At 53.6% G+C, this 16141-nt stretch overlaps 1 protein-coding gene across 1 annotated transcript; it reads right to left on the reverse strand.

Annotated features, from left to right (window-relative positions):
• Positions 1 to 9031: 9031 nt before the first annotated feature.
• LRFN3 (leucine rich repeat and fibronectin type III domain containing 3) lies at positions 9032 to 15938 on the reverse strand. Its single transcript, XM_059666753.1, has 3 exons — positions 14829 to 15938; positions 11999 to 13435; positions 9032 to 9634 (listed from the first exon to the last, which is right to left on the reverse strand). The coding sequence occupies exons 2-3, from the start codon at positions 13417 to 13419 to the stop codon at positions 9178 to 9180; spliced, it is 1878 nt and encodes a 625-aa protein (XP_059522736.1). The 5' UTR covers positions 13420 to 13435; positions 14829 to 15938; the 3' UTR covers positions 9032 to 9177.
• Between the last annotated feature and the right edge of the window lie 203 nt (positions 15939 to 16141).

Here is a 16141-nt window from a genome sequence, read left to right on the forward strand (position 1 = left end):
AGGAACAAATGTAATAATCTGAACAATAAAGATTTAATTAAAAAAAACTTAATTGGCAGCAAAAACTGACCTGAGTTTATGTGTAGATATTTATAGTCTTGATTTATTCCACTTAATGTGAATATTCAGATATTTCACTGCAGAGATATTAACATTTGTGATTATATAACACCCATGGGCAGTCTTATATAAAATATGCTATTTGCATGATATAACCATTTGAAATTACAAAATCCAAAATGCACCTGGCCCTAATCATTTTAGATATAGGACTGTGGACCTGTATATTGCCTCCATTTAAGAGATGACAAAAATGTGGTACAGAAATGGATGGAGTTTCCAGGATTCCATACACTATGATTTATACCTGGACAGAACTGAACTCATGTGTCATAGCAGTGATGATGATGCCAAAAATGTGCATTGTGACAAACTGCATGGGGTATTTCCCTCTAGAGCAGGAGACCCACAGCTGGAAGGCAGGGGGGCCACTGGGTTTGGTGAGGGCAACGGCTCAGCATGTAAATACAGTGGCCAGGCACAAAGACAGCAGCAGGGGGCCGTCACAGGGGATACCTACTGGGCCTCTGGGCTACCATACATTTACACTGGGAGTGAGGTGGGATGATTGCATGGGAAGTTTTGTTGTTGTTGTTGTTAATCTTCACCTGAGTTTTTTTCCCCCCCATTGATTTTTAGAGAGAGTGGAAGTGAGGGAGGAAGGGAGGGAGCAGGAGAGAGAGGAGAGAGAAACATTGATGTGAGAGAGACAAATTGATTGATTGCTTCCAGCATGTGCCCCCTCCGGCTGGGGATGGGACCTGTAACTCAGGTAGATGCCCTTGATTGGGAATGGAACCTGCGACCCTTCGGTGCATGGGTCTACACTCTAACCCACTGAGCAATGCCGGCCAGGCCTGCCGGGGAAGATTTTGAATGGAGGAGGGACAAGACTTGCATTTAAAAACGATCTCTCTGGCTGCTCTATGAGCAAATGAATATAAAGTTTTATGTTCTCCTACCCTGATCCCCAGGAATCTCTCTGCTTACCTCAGGACTCTCTTGGGCCCCAGGGCTGCTCACCTACCATCAGCTGCCCTATGCCCTGCACATCCACAGGCGGTGCATGGCGCAGTGCCTATAGGCCACTTCTGCCCAGGAGAAGCCCCGAGCCAGGGCTTTGGTCAGAATGCTATCAGTGAGGCAGCTGAGAGCCAGAGGGAAGGAGACGCCAGTGCTGGTCTGACAGCGAACCCCGGTCCAGGAGCCAGCACCTCCACGTTGCATCTGGCGCAGGAGGCTGTGGCTGTGCGAGCCCACCTAGGGCATGAGCGCGAAGAAGGGATCATAGGCGATGCCGCCACGGGTTGAGCTATAGCCAGGAAAAGCACTTGCACGCAGGCGGAGGAATGCATCACCAGAGAGCACAGCAAGGCGCCAAGGCTCAGAGCCCGCGCCCCTTGGACGCCGTCCCCCCTCCCCCAAACGCAGGCTGCCCGGGATGCCAGCTGGAACATACACAAGGTCTCTGGCTGTGGATGAGGAAGACCGGCAGGCACGGACGGGGGCACCGTGTAGACGTAGCTCCAGCAACCCTGTGGCAGCAATTATTTGGACTCGTGGCTACAGGCCTTGTCTCCCGCTTGCAAACAACTGCGGCCAGCCATCCGCGCGAGAGCCTAGCAAATCTGCGCTCTGCACCTGCAGCGCCTGGGAGCCCAGGATGCATGAGGAGTGGCCTGCGGGCAGCGTGCTGGACTGTGTCCAGCAGGACTGGCACGGGAGGCGGGAGGCACCGGTGTGTGGGCCGAGCGCGGGCCACCCTGGCAAACTCCTATACCAGTCGCGGGGCTGCCAGGACGGCGTCACCATCGTGTAGCGACTGTCCCAACAGGCTGCATGGAATTTGCTAGCGCTGTGTCCAGGGAGGCACGCCCAGCCCGCACGCGTTCTCGACGCGGTCACTCCCACCCATCGAGACACAGCTAGGCGCACCCTACTGCCGGCCGCGCTGCGAGCCCCTCAGTTCCAAAGCGCAAGGTGGGTGCACCAACGCAGTCGCTCTGGCCGCAGGCTCAGGCGCGGTAAGGGCCGCGCCCCCAGCGGCTGCGCGCTGTCACTTAGCACCGCTATCAATTGCGGTGGCGACGCGTAGTTTGGGAAGTTGAGCTTTTTCCAGCCTTCTCCTCCAAGACGGCCAGGATGAAGTGATGGCCTTGCAAACTCTTAAACGCAGCGGTCGGGCCTGAGGGAACCGGGAGAGAAGAGAAGGGAATCCGCATAATCAGGTGGATTTTGAGGCCAAATACATCTGGTTCTAATTCTGACCCTGCCACTCTCTAGCCAGGTGAATGTGGGCAAAGTACCTAACTTCTCAGGACCGCAATTGTCTCATCTATAAAAGGGGGTGTTAGCACACCCTTCACAGAGCTATGGGAAGATTAGATGATGTATGTAAAGGGCATGGAACGATGTCTACTATATAAATATTAGCTTAAAACTGAGTCACTTCCTTTAGACCATTCATCCCAGAAAGACCTGCCTGGTCTTCCCACAACCAGTTTGCTAAATCCTCTGCCCCAGAATCTGCCAATATAGTCCCTTGTCACAGCTGGCCAGGGCCCTGTCCCAAGAAGCTCCACTGTGGCCAATTCTCTGCTACAGATCCAAGCCAGACAGCCCCCCAACCCCAGACGGCACAACCAGTCCACATCCAGACCAGCTCACCAGCGTTCTGTGTCTCCCTGGACCACTTACTGCACAGGAAACTCAGGGCTCAGCAGGGCAGGTGTGAGGGCAACTATGGCCGGGTGCACAGATACTGGCTAATGAATGTAGTTTCTCCTGCCAGCCTGCTCTCCAGCTCTCCCACTGCAGGACCAGAGGGAAGCGCAAGGGGAATCCCAGAGAAGGGCTCCACCTTGGAGTCTAGGGGAAAAGCCAAGGCTGGGAGTCTCACCTGCCCAGAGCTGGGCTGAGGCCAGGCACGTTGTGGGGCATATATGGTCTCAGGTGTCTGGGTCTGACCCTCAGCACACTCCCTGGGCTTGTACACAGATGTCCCCATCAGCGGGGGCAGGGGGGAGGGGGAAGGGAGGGACAGAGAGAGGAGAGGAGAGAGACAGTTATGAGGGAGAGACAGAGATGAGCAGAGACACTAAAAAAGAGGAAAAACACAAGAAAATTATAACCAGATGGAGAGATGGGTGTGGGGAGAGGGACAGACAAGGTAAGGAACAGAGAAAAAAAATAGAGTGAGGGAGAGACATAAAGATCAAGAGAGAGACGAGAAAGAGATTTCTTCAGAAAAGGGCCTTTGAGTGTGGAGGACATGATTGTGTTTGGAGGGAGAAGGGTCCAAGTTTGAGAGAGAAAATTATGAATTAGGATATTAAAGGGGGCAAAGCAAGAATTCCATGGGCCCTAAGAGGAGCAGACTCCTGAGCCCGCTGGAGGGGGAGAGGCTTCAGGCTTGAAGTTCTGGGGTCCTGGGGAGGTGTGGGCAAGGAGCCAGGACTCCTGATTCTGAGAAAGGAGGGGAATGGAGACTGGCTCGCGTCTGAGGGAATGGGGGACTAGGGACCTGAACGCCTTAGGTCATGGAAATGACTGGAGACAGAGGCAAAGACATCACCTGCAGGTGTGGAGGTCTGGAGGATTTGGGGTGGAGCTCCCCAAGGGAAGACAATGGCTTCCATATCACTCCACATCAGTCTGAACTGGAGAACAATGGACCTTCATGGAGGGTCCAGGAGGATCCATGGAGGAAGGACAAAGCTGGTTCCAGACAGGGAAAGGCAAGGGACCTTGGATATATTTGTCAGCCCCCTCCTCCCCAAGACCTAGGAGCCTGAACTCCCTAGTCCCCTTCCTCCCCAGAACCCTTGCCTTTGGTAGGAGTAGTAGGAGAGAATTCAAGCAGGAACTGACTTTCTTACAATAGCTTCATTTCTCACCTGCTTAAGATCCTTCCCGGGCACCTCAGGTTTGGGAAAAAGCTAAGGCCAGCCTAGGACCTAGTGGGTGTGAGATACCTAAGGGGTTAGGAGAGGGGCCAGTTCTTGGGACAGAGATGGTAGAGGTCACCGGCAGAGAAGGAAAGCAAGGCAGTGATGCATGTGGGGATGGGGGTGATGCCCCAGAAAGGAGCGGAGAAGCAGGAAGGGGTCAGTTCCCAGCCCTGGGGCCACAGCATTTAGGGCTGTGGATGAGGAGGAAGTTCCCAAAGAACTGATATTTTTCCAGAGGACTGGGGAGAGGGAAGTACACCCTAGGGGTTCCACAGAGTCGAAGCCAGAATGTACCCAGAATAAGTTATTTGAAGTCTCACTTTTATACTCTAAATTCTTGCCAATTTTGCATTCACCTCAATTAGTCTATCCATGAGTACCCAAATAAAAAGATTTTCAAGTGCTTACCAGTGACACCCTTTAACCTACCCTTGTGTACCCTCCTCCCAGCCTCAACAGTGAAAATCTTCAAATGAAAAGGAAGCTGTGGGTTCATCCTGTGGTTTTGGGGTCTCCCCAGACAGTATCCTGGTACATTGGGGTGTTTGTCGCCCAAGCATTCACGGCTCTTCATAAGGCTGTCCACAGCAGCCAGACACTCCCAACTCCCTCCACAGGCAACTGAGCCCCCCACTCCAAACTTGTTCTTTGCTGTGTGTCCTCAGCCACTCTCCCCACTGTAGCCAGATGGATCTTTCTAAAGTCTGAACCTGACACTGTCCCTCCCCATGACTCCCCAGTGCCCTTGGCATAGAGCCACAGCTCCTCAGCCTGGCAGCTGGTGACTGCCTCCTTTGTGAGCTCAGCTGTCACCATCCTCCTTCTCCCATGCTTTGCTAGACAGAACTTTGGCCAGCTCTTCAAGTATACAATCCTCTGTCCTCCTTTCTTGTCTTTTGCACACAATGTTTTCTCTCCTTGGCTTTCTTTGCATATCCCTTTCTTCCCCTGGCCCTCTTTGTATATCCTACAAGTGTGCAAGACCCAGTGCAAAATGAAAATGTGGAGTATCTTATAACAATCATTAAGAATTTCACAATGGTGATAGCAGGTCATTCAACCAAGCACAGGGTCCTTCTGAAAGTGGGGCTTTGTGTGACTGCACAAATCACACTGCCATGAAGTCGGCCCTGCCTTCAGGAAATCTTGGACTCGTCCCAACTCCCATCCCAGGCTGTTAGGAGACCCTTCTGGACTCCCAAAGTTCCTTGAGCTTAAACAGGTCCTAATCATTCTCACCTGTGCTTCCCCTATCCCAGCCCTGGCCACTCTGGGCTGTCATTTTTTTCATATCTATTTCCTCCACTGGACTGGAACTCAGTGAGGACAGGGTTTGAGGCCGTGTTGGTCACTGCTGTATCATTCTCAGCACTACTCTACACAAGTCAGGGCAACACCGAGCATTGATATCTATTCTTGCTTTTGTGTGGCATGAAACGGCAAAGGCACCAGAAAGGAATCAAAGGCAGGAGCCATGCTCAGGTTCAACCCAGAAGAGAGGACCCCTTTTTCTGATTCTCCCACATATGTGTCCATGTAAAGAGCTGCAAAAACTTGGCATGAGCTGAGGCCTTGCAAGGGATCACAAGTATGCCCAGACACTCCACCTGTGTTGGATTAGCCGCACCCCAACACATGGGTTGGATTGGGCAGCACACAGAGTCCTGGTATCAGGACTAGTCACTTGCTCCAGTATCATGGCACTTTGGCACCAGGAAAGCTGGTTTCAAAAATGTGCAGGGCATTTCAAAGCCAGAGGGGGATGGGAAGTGGAAGGAGTAGCACTCCCTGAGCTCAGGAAATTGGTGGACTCAGCTAGGCAGTGTTGGACAAGCTACATTTTTACTTTATATACTAGATCAGCGGTTCTCAACCTGTGGGTCGCAACCCCTTTGGGGGTCGAACGACCCTTTCACAGGGGTCGCCTAAATACATCCTGCATATCAGATATTTACATTACAATTCATAACAGTAGCAAAATTACAGTTATGAAGTAGCAATGAAAATAATTTTATGGTTGGGGGTCACCACAGCATGAGAAACTATATTAAAGGGTCGCGGCATTAGGAAGGTTGAGAACCACTGTTCTAGATACATGTGACCATTTGTCCACTTGTATTGTTTCTGCACAGGGGTGGGAGATGGTCCAGGCATCCTGTGAAGGAGCCTACGGGGGTACCATGCTGGACCAGCCTACTCCTATATACCTCCTTCTATCCTCCCTGCTTCCAAACATGTAATAAGCTACCACCAGGTGTGTCCCCCTTTTGGGCTCACATTTCCTGTGTTCACATCCCCCACAACCACCCACAGCCTCTGCCTTGCAGAGTCTTGACCCACTGTTTGCCTGGTACTTGAACCTGGAAAAGGTCATTAATTCCTATGCCTCAGAGAGGCCAGCTCCCCCATGTAAGGAATGGATCTTTCTTCCCCAGTCTCAGCAATCTTGCCTGAAAACCAGGTAGCTGGACAGACTATCCTCACTTGCATAGGGGATGGAGGCTTCTGGTGAAGTAGTCTCAAATCTCTCTCCAATCCATCCACTCAGGCCCCGCGCCTTCTGCTTGGACCATTACACTAGCCTCCTCCCTGGTCTCCCTGCTTTACTTTAGTTCCCACATGCAAACAGACCTGCCACTGGAGTTTCTTTAGGATTAGAAAGGACAACTCTCCTCACTGCTCAAGACCCTCCGATGGCTTCTCATGCCGCTTAGAATACAACCCAGACCCCTCCCAGTAGCCTACAGTAGCCTGCATCACCTGTCCCCTTCTTACTCTCAAGTCTCAACACAGCATCCCTTCCTTTTCCCCACCATACTCCAGCACATGGCCTCTTTCAGCCCCTTCCCTCACCATGCATCCCTCAGCTCCTGAACTTCTGCACATGCTGTTCCCTTTGCATGGAATGCCCTTTCCATCCTGTGTAGTTAACTCCAACCTGATCATCCTTCAGATCTCAGCTGAGGCATCACTTCCTCTAGGAAGCCTCCCTCAACCTCTTCCTGGGCCAGGTCCCCTGGCTGCAGGTCTCACGGTTCCATGGATCCCTGCATGGCCCCACTTGTCACCACCGATGCTTACACTTGCTTTTGTGATTATTTAACATTTGTTTCCCCACCAGATGGTGAGGTAAATGAGGGCAGGACAGGCCTGTATCTGTTCATTATTGAATCCCCAGCATGTAGCACAAGTAGGCACGCAGTAACTTAGTATTTTAAAAACAGGGTTGAGGAACAGTGCACTCTGGCTCCCCCTCATGGCAGCAACTGGTTCTAGGTATCCAAACCGGCTCCTCCCTGGGCCTTTTTCTCAAGATACCTCACTGTCCCTGACGGCTGCTCCTGGCCTCAGCCACCGGAGGATAACAAAAGGAAGGAGCTAACAATGCTGCTGGAGGACTTGGGAGTCAGGCCAGATCCCTGGGACTTAGGTGTTCCATGGCCAATGGAAAGTCATTTCCAAGACCTACACCCACCCACAAAGCTGTGGCGCCCCACATGAGCACGGCCAGTCTGGTCTTGGGCCCACTTCACCCTGCTCCTCACATCAGCATCACTCCAGAGAATACTGATAGGACCCAAGGTCCCTCCACATCTCTGCCTCTGGACCCACCAAAGAGTAGCTTGAGATCAAGGAGCACTATTCCTCTTCCTGCTAATCCCATTCCGGGATCTCCAATGAGGCCTGATATTTCCAAGGCCCAGGGTTTGGTCCTCCGAACCTCTTAGTATCTGAGGGGAGCCTAGGGCAGTTCAAGACAGTGAGGACCAGCCCTGGAGAGATGTGCAGAAAGGTCCAGATCAACCTGAACCAGGCTCTAGGCCCACAGAATGGCAGGTCTACACTCCCTCTCTACACATTCTTACTTCCTACTTTCAAATCAGCGGAGTCTGGCATCTGTCCAACTGAACCCCTAACACTACTCTCACGGCAGCCTTGATATCATTAAACACAAGAATAACTTGGGTCTGACTTGCCCAGTTTGCTTCTATGTCCCTCCACCTGCTGCTCCTGTTTAGTCATTTTTAGTCTAAGGTTTTCGTTGTCTGTCCCTTAGACATGAAAAGTCCAGAGGCAAAGGCCCCCTGACTATCACCTCTGGATGCCCTCTGGGTACTCCACATCCACCAAGTCCCACTGGCTTTGGCATCTTCCCCAAATCTGCCCCTTCTCCCTGGTCCAGTATCATAGCAGCTCCGCTGTCCCTCCCTTGGCCAGAGCCCTGGGCCTCATCCTGGACACTTCCCTCCCCCGTGGCTCTTCAGCTCCATAACTCAGACACTCAGTTTCCTGATGTCCCCTCACCCAGCCTAACCCTCCCTGATCCAGTCTTGTCCTTACTCACACAGGTCCTTACCCTGGCTGCCCCCGGGCTCCTTACATCAGTCTTCCCCTCTGGCCCACCTTCCCCATGGCAGCTAGAAGGGTCTTCCTAAAGCCCAAGCCTGATGCTGTCCTCCTCTGCATTAAATCTTCCATGGCTTCCCAATACTGTCCGGCCAGAGTCTGAGCTCCTCCGCCCGGAAAGCCTGGACCCTGCTCACCCCTCCTACCTCTCCTCTATCACAGCACCCCCAATGTCTGGCACTTACAAAGCCCCTGGTTGTACTGTGCCCTCTGCCTGGAACACCCTTCCCTCTGCTCTGGGCCAGTTATCTCCTTCAGAGAGAATTCTCAGGTCCCATCTCTCTTCCAGGAAGCTCTTCCTAGGCTGAGTCAGGCCCCTTTCCTGGGCTCCCACAATCTCCCAGGCTTCCCTCATGACCACATCTCTGATCACTGTCTGAGGGCAGAGCTGGGGCTGTCAGAGTCACCACAGCATCACCCATCACAGGACGTGCTCAGAGACGACGCTCAAGGAATGTCTGTTGACTAAATGGATGACCATCCTCAGCCACATCCAGGGACCTTGGACAGAACTAGGTGGATCTCTCCCCAGAAGAGGCATCCCCAGCTCCAGGCCCTGCATGATCCTCCCAACTCCCACAGACAGACACAAGGGCAAGGGCCCAGGCCCAAGCTTAGAAAAATAGGACTTTCTTGTTGTGCCCCTCAGTGCCCCTGACACCCTCCCCATCAGAGTTTTAAAAACCGTGAACAATTTGGTGAGTCTGAGGCCAGGTCCCACAGGGTGCTTAGGTCCTGCCACCCCTTGGTGGGCACGAGGCTAGGGTCCTGTGGGTTCGTGACTGGGCCCCCAGGGCTCACAGTCCAGCTGGACCATGGTATGGGCCCTCGGTGCGGAGGGCTCAGGAGCAGACGGGGCCTGTGTGGTGCCGTTGGTCTGGGAGCAAACGCTGCTGACGGGTGCGGGTGCCTTGGCCTTGCCGGGGGGCTGGCCACCGTGCACCTTGTAGCGCATAAGCAGAACGAAGATGAAGACCAGTACTGAGGCCACGATGACACCACCCAGCGCGATGATCATGGTGCCGCCCAGGAAGGGTGCATGCGGGACCCCGCAGGGTTGCAGTGTGGGCTCTGTGGAGAAGCGAGCGCAGCCAACAGGCCGTGTAGCTGTCAGCCCCGTGGTGCTGTCCTCATACACTGCTAGCACGCACAGATCATAGGTGCGGCCGGACGCCAGGTCTGTCAATAGGAAGGATCGGCTGTCGGCTGAGATCATCCTGGAGGGACAGGCAGATAGAGGTCAAGTCTCCAGCTGCCAGCACCCACCCTGCACTCCATCCCCGCCCTCCCGTCCAGAGAATTTCTCCCCAGACCAGCTGTTGCAGTTCACTCTAACCTCTGAATTCCCTCTAACCACTGCTGGAATTCCCTCTAGTCTGACACCCAGTCAGTGGCCTGACTGATACGCCTCCAGTCTGTCAGCCCATTTTACCTCAGCCCACCGTCTAATTTTACTGTCACATTCCTCTCAAATCCCCCAGTTTGATCTTCCTTTAGTCCCCAAGCTCAAATTCCCTCCAGTGCCACTGCCCCCTTCCCCTCTGCTCTGCTGCCTAGTTTCACTCTCGCCTCACTGCCCAATTTCTCTGTGGCCCACTGCTTGAGTTCTCCCAGTCCTGTTTCATTTTATACCCAGCTACCTGATTTCTATCCTGCACTGCCAGCCCAATTTCCCACCAGCCTGCAACCGAAGTTCCCTCTAAGTTTGCTGCCCAATTTTGCTCCACTCCACCACTTAATTTCACTCTGGTCCCCCCACCCTATTCTCCCCTACCTCACTGTCTGAGTTCCTTCAGTCCTTCACCCTATTTCCCACCAGCCTACCACCTGAGCTCCTTCCAGCCCTCCTGCCAGAAATCTCTTTAGCTCACCGCCCAATGGCATCCTCGCCCTCTGTGACCGCCCTCTAACCCAATCCCCATGTCCTTCTAACCCCAAATCCAATTTCCCTCTAATTCCACCTCTCAGTCTCCCTCTAACTTCTGACTTCCCTCCAGCCTGTGCCGATTTCTCTTTGCCTCTATTGTACAGATTCTTTCTAATCTAACCACCGGATTTCTCCATATCACTGAGCCTGATTTCCTTCTAACCTGCCAATGAACACCTTTCTAGTCCCATTGTCTTATTATATTTATAACCTGCTTTCCAGTGAGTCCTGTCATCTGATACCATTTTCATTAAACTGATGTGTCTCAGTCACCACCGCTGATTTTTTCTCTGTTGCCTTATTTCTTTCCAGCACTGCCTTCTGATTCTTTTTATCTCTGTTGCTTAGTTTCTCTAACACCCAATTCCACTATACTACCTTTTGTAGCAGAGCACTCTGTTGGAGATTTAACTTGTTTTATAACGTTTTCTTCTTAAATTGCTTTAATGAGGGAGGTACAGGAAACTCTGTGATTGTCTCTGGGAGGGTGACCATCTAGGAGAGCATTTGTCCCATCCCCTGCCAGGCACAGTGGACAGAATATGTGTGATTTCCAGGTGTGGACCCTCCGTGGAATCTACTGAGCACACTGCCTATGAAAGAGAGTGGAATGAGCTTACTAGACTTCCAAGACTGAAAAGGAGATCAAGTGATTATCTCTTGGGGTCCCTGAGGAGGGAAACAGGACCCAGATGCTAGGTTTACAGGTGCAGACCCCAAGTCTTAGGAGGCCCAGTTCTCCGCAGCCAGGACGTGAGGACTGCACCATTGGCTCAGCCTGGCAGTGAGAACAGGGAGCCATCCACAGCTATCCATGCAAGGCTGCACTGGGTGAGAGGTATCAGCAGCACCCATGTCAGCGCCAAAACTACAGACCACACGTGGCCACAGCAGATGTTCCAAGTACTCTCCAGCTCAGGGGCAGAAATTACACTGGCCCATCTCTTGGAGTATTTAAGCCCCAGGTTTTGTGTTTGCAACAGAAGAGAGAAGGGCATCCCCAACAGTGGCAAACGGAACATTCCTGCTCACCTAGCAGGTGGAGCTTGAATTATGTTTAATTTGATTTAGAAAATAAAAAATTGAGATGTTGCATATAAGAACTCCAAATATGTGGAGCAGTCCACGCTGCACAAACCCAAAGCGAAATCTGTTTAACTTCCTTCCCATTTTCCTTTTAACCTCTGGTCTGAGTGCCTTTGCAGCAGGGCTGACTCATTTCATTTTTCCCACGATCACTGTACCTTCTTGATCTCTTTTTCTTCCTGCAGCCTATCTTGTATCTAGCCCTGTCATCTGGAAACACCTGGTCTCTCTTTTCCTTTACTACTTAAATTTGCTTGTATCTCTCCAAAGTTGCCCTTCTCCATCGACTCTTTATTCTTTTGGCCTGGTTACTTTTTACTCTTGCTGCCTAATTTCCTTTATATGTTTGTTACTATTACTTTTGCTGCCTTATTTCTTTTTAACACGGCTGCCAGATTCCTTTTTACTCTCTCTGCCTGGTTTCTTTTACCTTTGCTGTCTGATTTTCTTTGTAAGTCTGCAGCCTCATTTCTCAGCTGTGTTGCAGCCTGGGTATCAGTAGACATATCTCTAGCCCTCCCTCCACTTAACTCCCCCACCCAAGCTGCCCACTGCCTGGACACTGCACCTGTAGACGAGGATGTCATCGGCTGAGCTGTTATACTGGATCTGGTACATGCGAATGCCTGGGATAGGCCGCTGATCTGGCCACTGGACGAGAGCAGCTGTGGCCCCATGCTCAGTCACCTGGACACCACGGTCAGTAGGGGGCCCAGTGTCTGCTGCCTTGGCGGAGGCGGAGGCAGAGGCAGCAGAAGGTGGGGTGAGGACATCAGGATCCCCGTCCCGCGGGGGGTCACAGCTGGTGCTGTTGGCTAGCTGGGGTGGTGGTGGGGGACCCACGGTTAGTTCAACAGCAGCCGTGGCCTCACCGGCTGCATTGGCCGCAATGCAGGTGAAGATGCCTCCATCACTCGGCTCAGTGATCAGCAGCTCCAGCGTCCCATTCGGGAAGGCGCGAGCACGGCTCGAGTTGCCCAGCAGCCGGCCCTGGGGTGATACCCATCGCACATGGGGCTCGGGGTCCCCCACAGCCCGACAGCGCAGGGCAGCTGGCCGACCAGCAGGCACTGCCAGCGGTGGTGAGCGGTGAGTTACCACAGGGGGTTCACACACAAACTCCTCCTCACCCACAGCCCAGAAGTAGCGGCCACCCAGAGCAGGTGGGGAGGCGCAGGCTTCGAGGTCATCCTCCCTCGCCAGCCGCCTCAGCCACACCAGCTCGCAGTTGCAGTGCAGGGGGTTCCCACCGAAGGCCAGCACCAGGGCAGAGGCAGGTGACCCCCGGGGCCTGGCTAGCAGTGGTAGGCGGGAGAAGAGTGGGTCAGGTGGGATGGTGGTCAGGCGGTTGGAGGTCATATCCAGCCGTGCCAACTTGTGCAGGCGGGAAAAGGCGCCAGCAGGCACAGAAGCCAGCAGGTTGTGGTCGAGGCCCAATGTATTGACGTTGCCCAGGCGGCCCAAAGCCTCCCAGGGCAGCTGTTCCAGGTTGTTGTAGGAGAGGTCGAGGTCTTCAAGTGTCTCGGCACAGTCGTCCAGGGCACCAGCTGCCAGGGCTGCCAGCTGGTTGTTGCTCAGGATGAGATGGCGCAAATTGACCAGGCCACGCAGCTGACCCTCGCCCAGTGAGGTTAGCCGGTTACCATCTAGATGCAGAGCACGCAGGGCGCGAAGATCAGCAAAGGCACCGGCTGCCACATGGCGGATGGTATTACGTGACAAGCTCAGATGCAGCAGGCCCGTCATGTTGGCCAGGTCACGGCGACGCACAGCCGCAATGAAGTTGTCCGCTAGGCGCAACTCGGCTGCCCTGCGGTCCAGCGAGGGTGGCACAAATAGAAGGCCTGCCCCTGGGCACAGCACACTTAGGGGCAGTGACTGTGTCTGGCAGCGGCAGCGACGGGGACACGGGTTGGGTGTAGCTAGCTGGGGTGGAGATGAGGCAGGGGCCAGCGGCAGCAGGCAAAGGAGCAGCGGGAGGACGGCCATCTCGGGCAGCGGTGGCCTGCAAGGAAGAAGGGAGGCATTAGGGCAGGCTGAGGTCAGAAGAGGGGTACCAGAGGGGGCTGGGGTGGTCCAAGACCAGGAGAAAAGGTCACAATGAGCTAAGAGCAGAAGAGTTGGTTAATGACGGTCAGAGGAAGGGTCAGACATATGAAAAAGCTGGAAAAGATGGTCAAAGACTCAGATGTACCATGGGAGGACAGAGGGAGCAGAAATGAACAAAGATGGTCAGAAGGCAGGGAGGTGATTAGAAACGGCCAGAGATGGTGAGAGAATGGGAGGGTTGGTCAGGGTGGCGGTGATTAGAAGATAAGCAAGAGGGTTTTAGACATAGTCACCAAGAGATGGTCAAAGATGGCTAAAGAGAGAAGAGGTGGTCAGAAGTAGTTGAAAATGACCAGAGAAGAGAGATGGTTAGAGATAATCAAGAAGGTAAGTGGTGGACAGTGGTCAGATCTAGGAGAGATGGTAAAAGACGGTCAGAAATGGTCACAAGCCAGTCAGGAGGAGAGGACAGCTGGGCAATGGGTGTGAGGAGAGGTCATCAGACAGAGGGAAGGCAGCCAGGGATATTAGAAATGATCACAGAAACAGAGAAGAGAGGTAGTCAGTAAAGGCCAGAGATGGTCAGATGGTTGGCAACTGGCAATTAGGGTCAGGAGTGGGAGGAGGGCAAGAGAGAAAGGAAATGTGGACAGAGGAAGCCGGAGAATAGACAGACAGAAGTGGCTGGAGAGAAGAGTCGTAGACAGAGTGGACAAAAATGGTCAGACAGTCAAAGGCCACAGCTGAGAGTCAGAGCCAGAGAAGGGCAAGAGAGCCGATGAAAGATGACTAGAGAGCAGCTAAGATATCAAAGGTGGTCACTGAGTGAAGCAGTAGATAGAGGTGGCCAGAGAGAGAAGCTGTGGACAGGGCTGTGGACGATCAAAGACAGAAGAGGTGGACAGAGATTCTGGTTACTGAGATGAGTGGTGGCCACAGAGAGGAGATGTGGACAGAAGTGTCAAAGATGGTCAGAGAGAGAGGTGGAGAAAAGAAACAGGAGTGGTGGATAGGAGAGGCAGGCAGGAGAGGTGGTTGGAGATGGTCAGACAAGATACATGGTGGGAAGAAGTTAGAAGACCTACTGGGAGTGGGTCACAGACCTAGAGATCCCATCAACTGGGGAAGAGGAGATCAGAGAGGGGCAGGGCTGGCCAAATGTCCAGAGAGTGTCTGAGGCAGAGAAACTGGAGGTAGACCCATGGGTGGGGGTGTCTGTTTCTGGGAGAAACCCTGAGGATTCCCAGGGTTACATGGTCCTTACCTACCCCCATCCCCAGCCACAAAGTTCCTCTCTAGTCCCTCCCCATGATGGGAGTCACTGAGAAACTCCCTCCCAATAGCCTTACCTGAGTTGGAAGTGTCCCAGGGAGCAGAGTCTTCAGGCTCCCAGGGGGTCAAAGGTCAGGGCTCTGGAGGGGGTGCTCAGTCGTTCCTTCCTGTCCCCAAGGCCTCTGTAGAGGGACTGTCCTCGTGTCTCAGCTTATATATGTGGTCATGGAGTCTCTAGACCTTGATACTTAGAGTCTCAGATCCCCAAATATTGGGCAACTAGGGTCCAATTTTAGAGACCCAGGCACCCCTTTAGGTTGTTCAGAGTCAGGGTCACCCAGCTCCAGTCTTGGGATGCGAAACAGCCAAATGGAGAGTTTAGGGTTTAAGTCCTAAGTCCAGTCCTGGGGTCTGGTACTGGGGTGCTGGGCTCAGTTATTAGGGTTGCTAAGTCAAGTTTCGGAGGTCTCTAGTCCCAGATTTCAGCATTCAGGTTTGCAGCAAGGACTTCAGGCCAGAACTCAGGTTTAGGCCCCTTGGAATGCCAGGGTTCGGATCTTGGAATTTGAGGCCTAAATCTCAGGGTTCGGGTCCCAAGTAGTGGATTCTGGGGGAATAGACACAGGAATCCCATCCCAGATTTCAAGGTCTCAGGCACAGAATTCAGAGTTTAGCTCCAGATTGGGGGATTTAGATTCCAAATATTGAGGTTCAGGTTCCAAATGTTGGGATCCATATTCCAAGTCTTGGGGCTCAGGTTCCAAATGTTGGGTTCTCCAGCGACTGATATTGAGATTCCAGCCCCAGATGTTGGTGTTCAGACTCCTGTCTTGGGGTCCCTGTTTCCAGATCTCTGGGTCCAATCTCGGAGTGCAGGCCCCCGATGTCGGGTTGCAGGGTCTGTGGTGCAGGCTACCAGCTTGCTTCCCAGTGTGTGGCGGAGGCTGGCCAGGAGCGAAGGGGTCGGCTGCGGTGGGGGAGGGGACGGCCAGGAAGCCCCGGGGGCCGGGGTGGGGCGAGCAGACCCGGGCACGCCGGGTGAGGGCACCGCAGCGCAGGAGGGGCGCAGGGGGGAGGGGCCGTTCTCAGAGACCCCTCCCCCGCCGGGGCCGGGGCGGGGGCCGGGGCGGGGGCTGGGCAGGCAGGCCGGGCCGGGTGCTCCCGCGGCCTCCACGCCGGGAACCCAGGGCCGCGCGCGCGCCCGCGCTTAAAGGCGCAGGCTCGGCGCGCGCCCGAGCTTAAAGGTGTAGGCTGCCCTCCCGTTTTCAAAGGCGCATCCCCGCCCCCGCCTCCCAGGGAATCGCCCGGGCGTTGCTTGGGAGCAAGAATCCTGGGATACAGACAGAGACACAGAGATAGAGACAGAGACAGAAAATATGGGCAGCCTTCG

This window comes from Myotis daubentonii, chromosome 15, assembly GCF_963259705.1.
Source record: "Myotis daubentonii chromosome 15, mMyoDau2.1, whole genome shotgun sequence".
NCBI lineage: Eukaryota > Metazoa > Chordata > Mammalia > Chiroptera > Vespertilionidae > Myotis > Myotis daubentonii.

Coding starts and splice junctions, on each gene's coding strand:
- LRFN3 (XM_059666753.1), bottom strand. CDS start 13,419: ATGGCCGTCCTCCCGCTGCTCCTTTGCCTGCTGCCGCTGGCCCCTGCC. Junction 9,635..11,998: donor GATGACATCCTCGTCTACAG/GTGCAGTGTCCA, acceptor CTGTCCCTCCAG/GATGATCTCAGCCGACAGCC.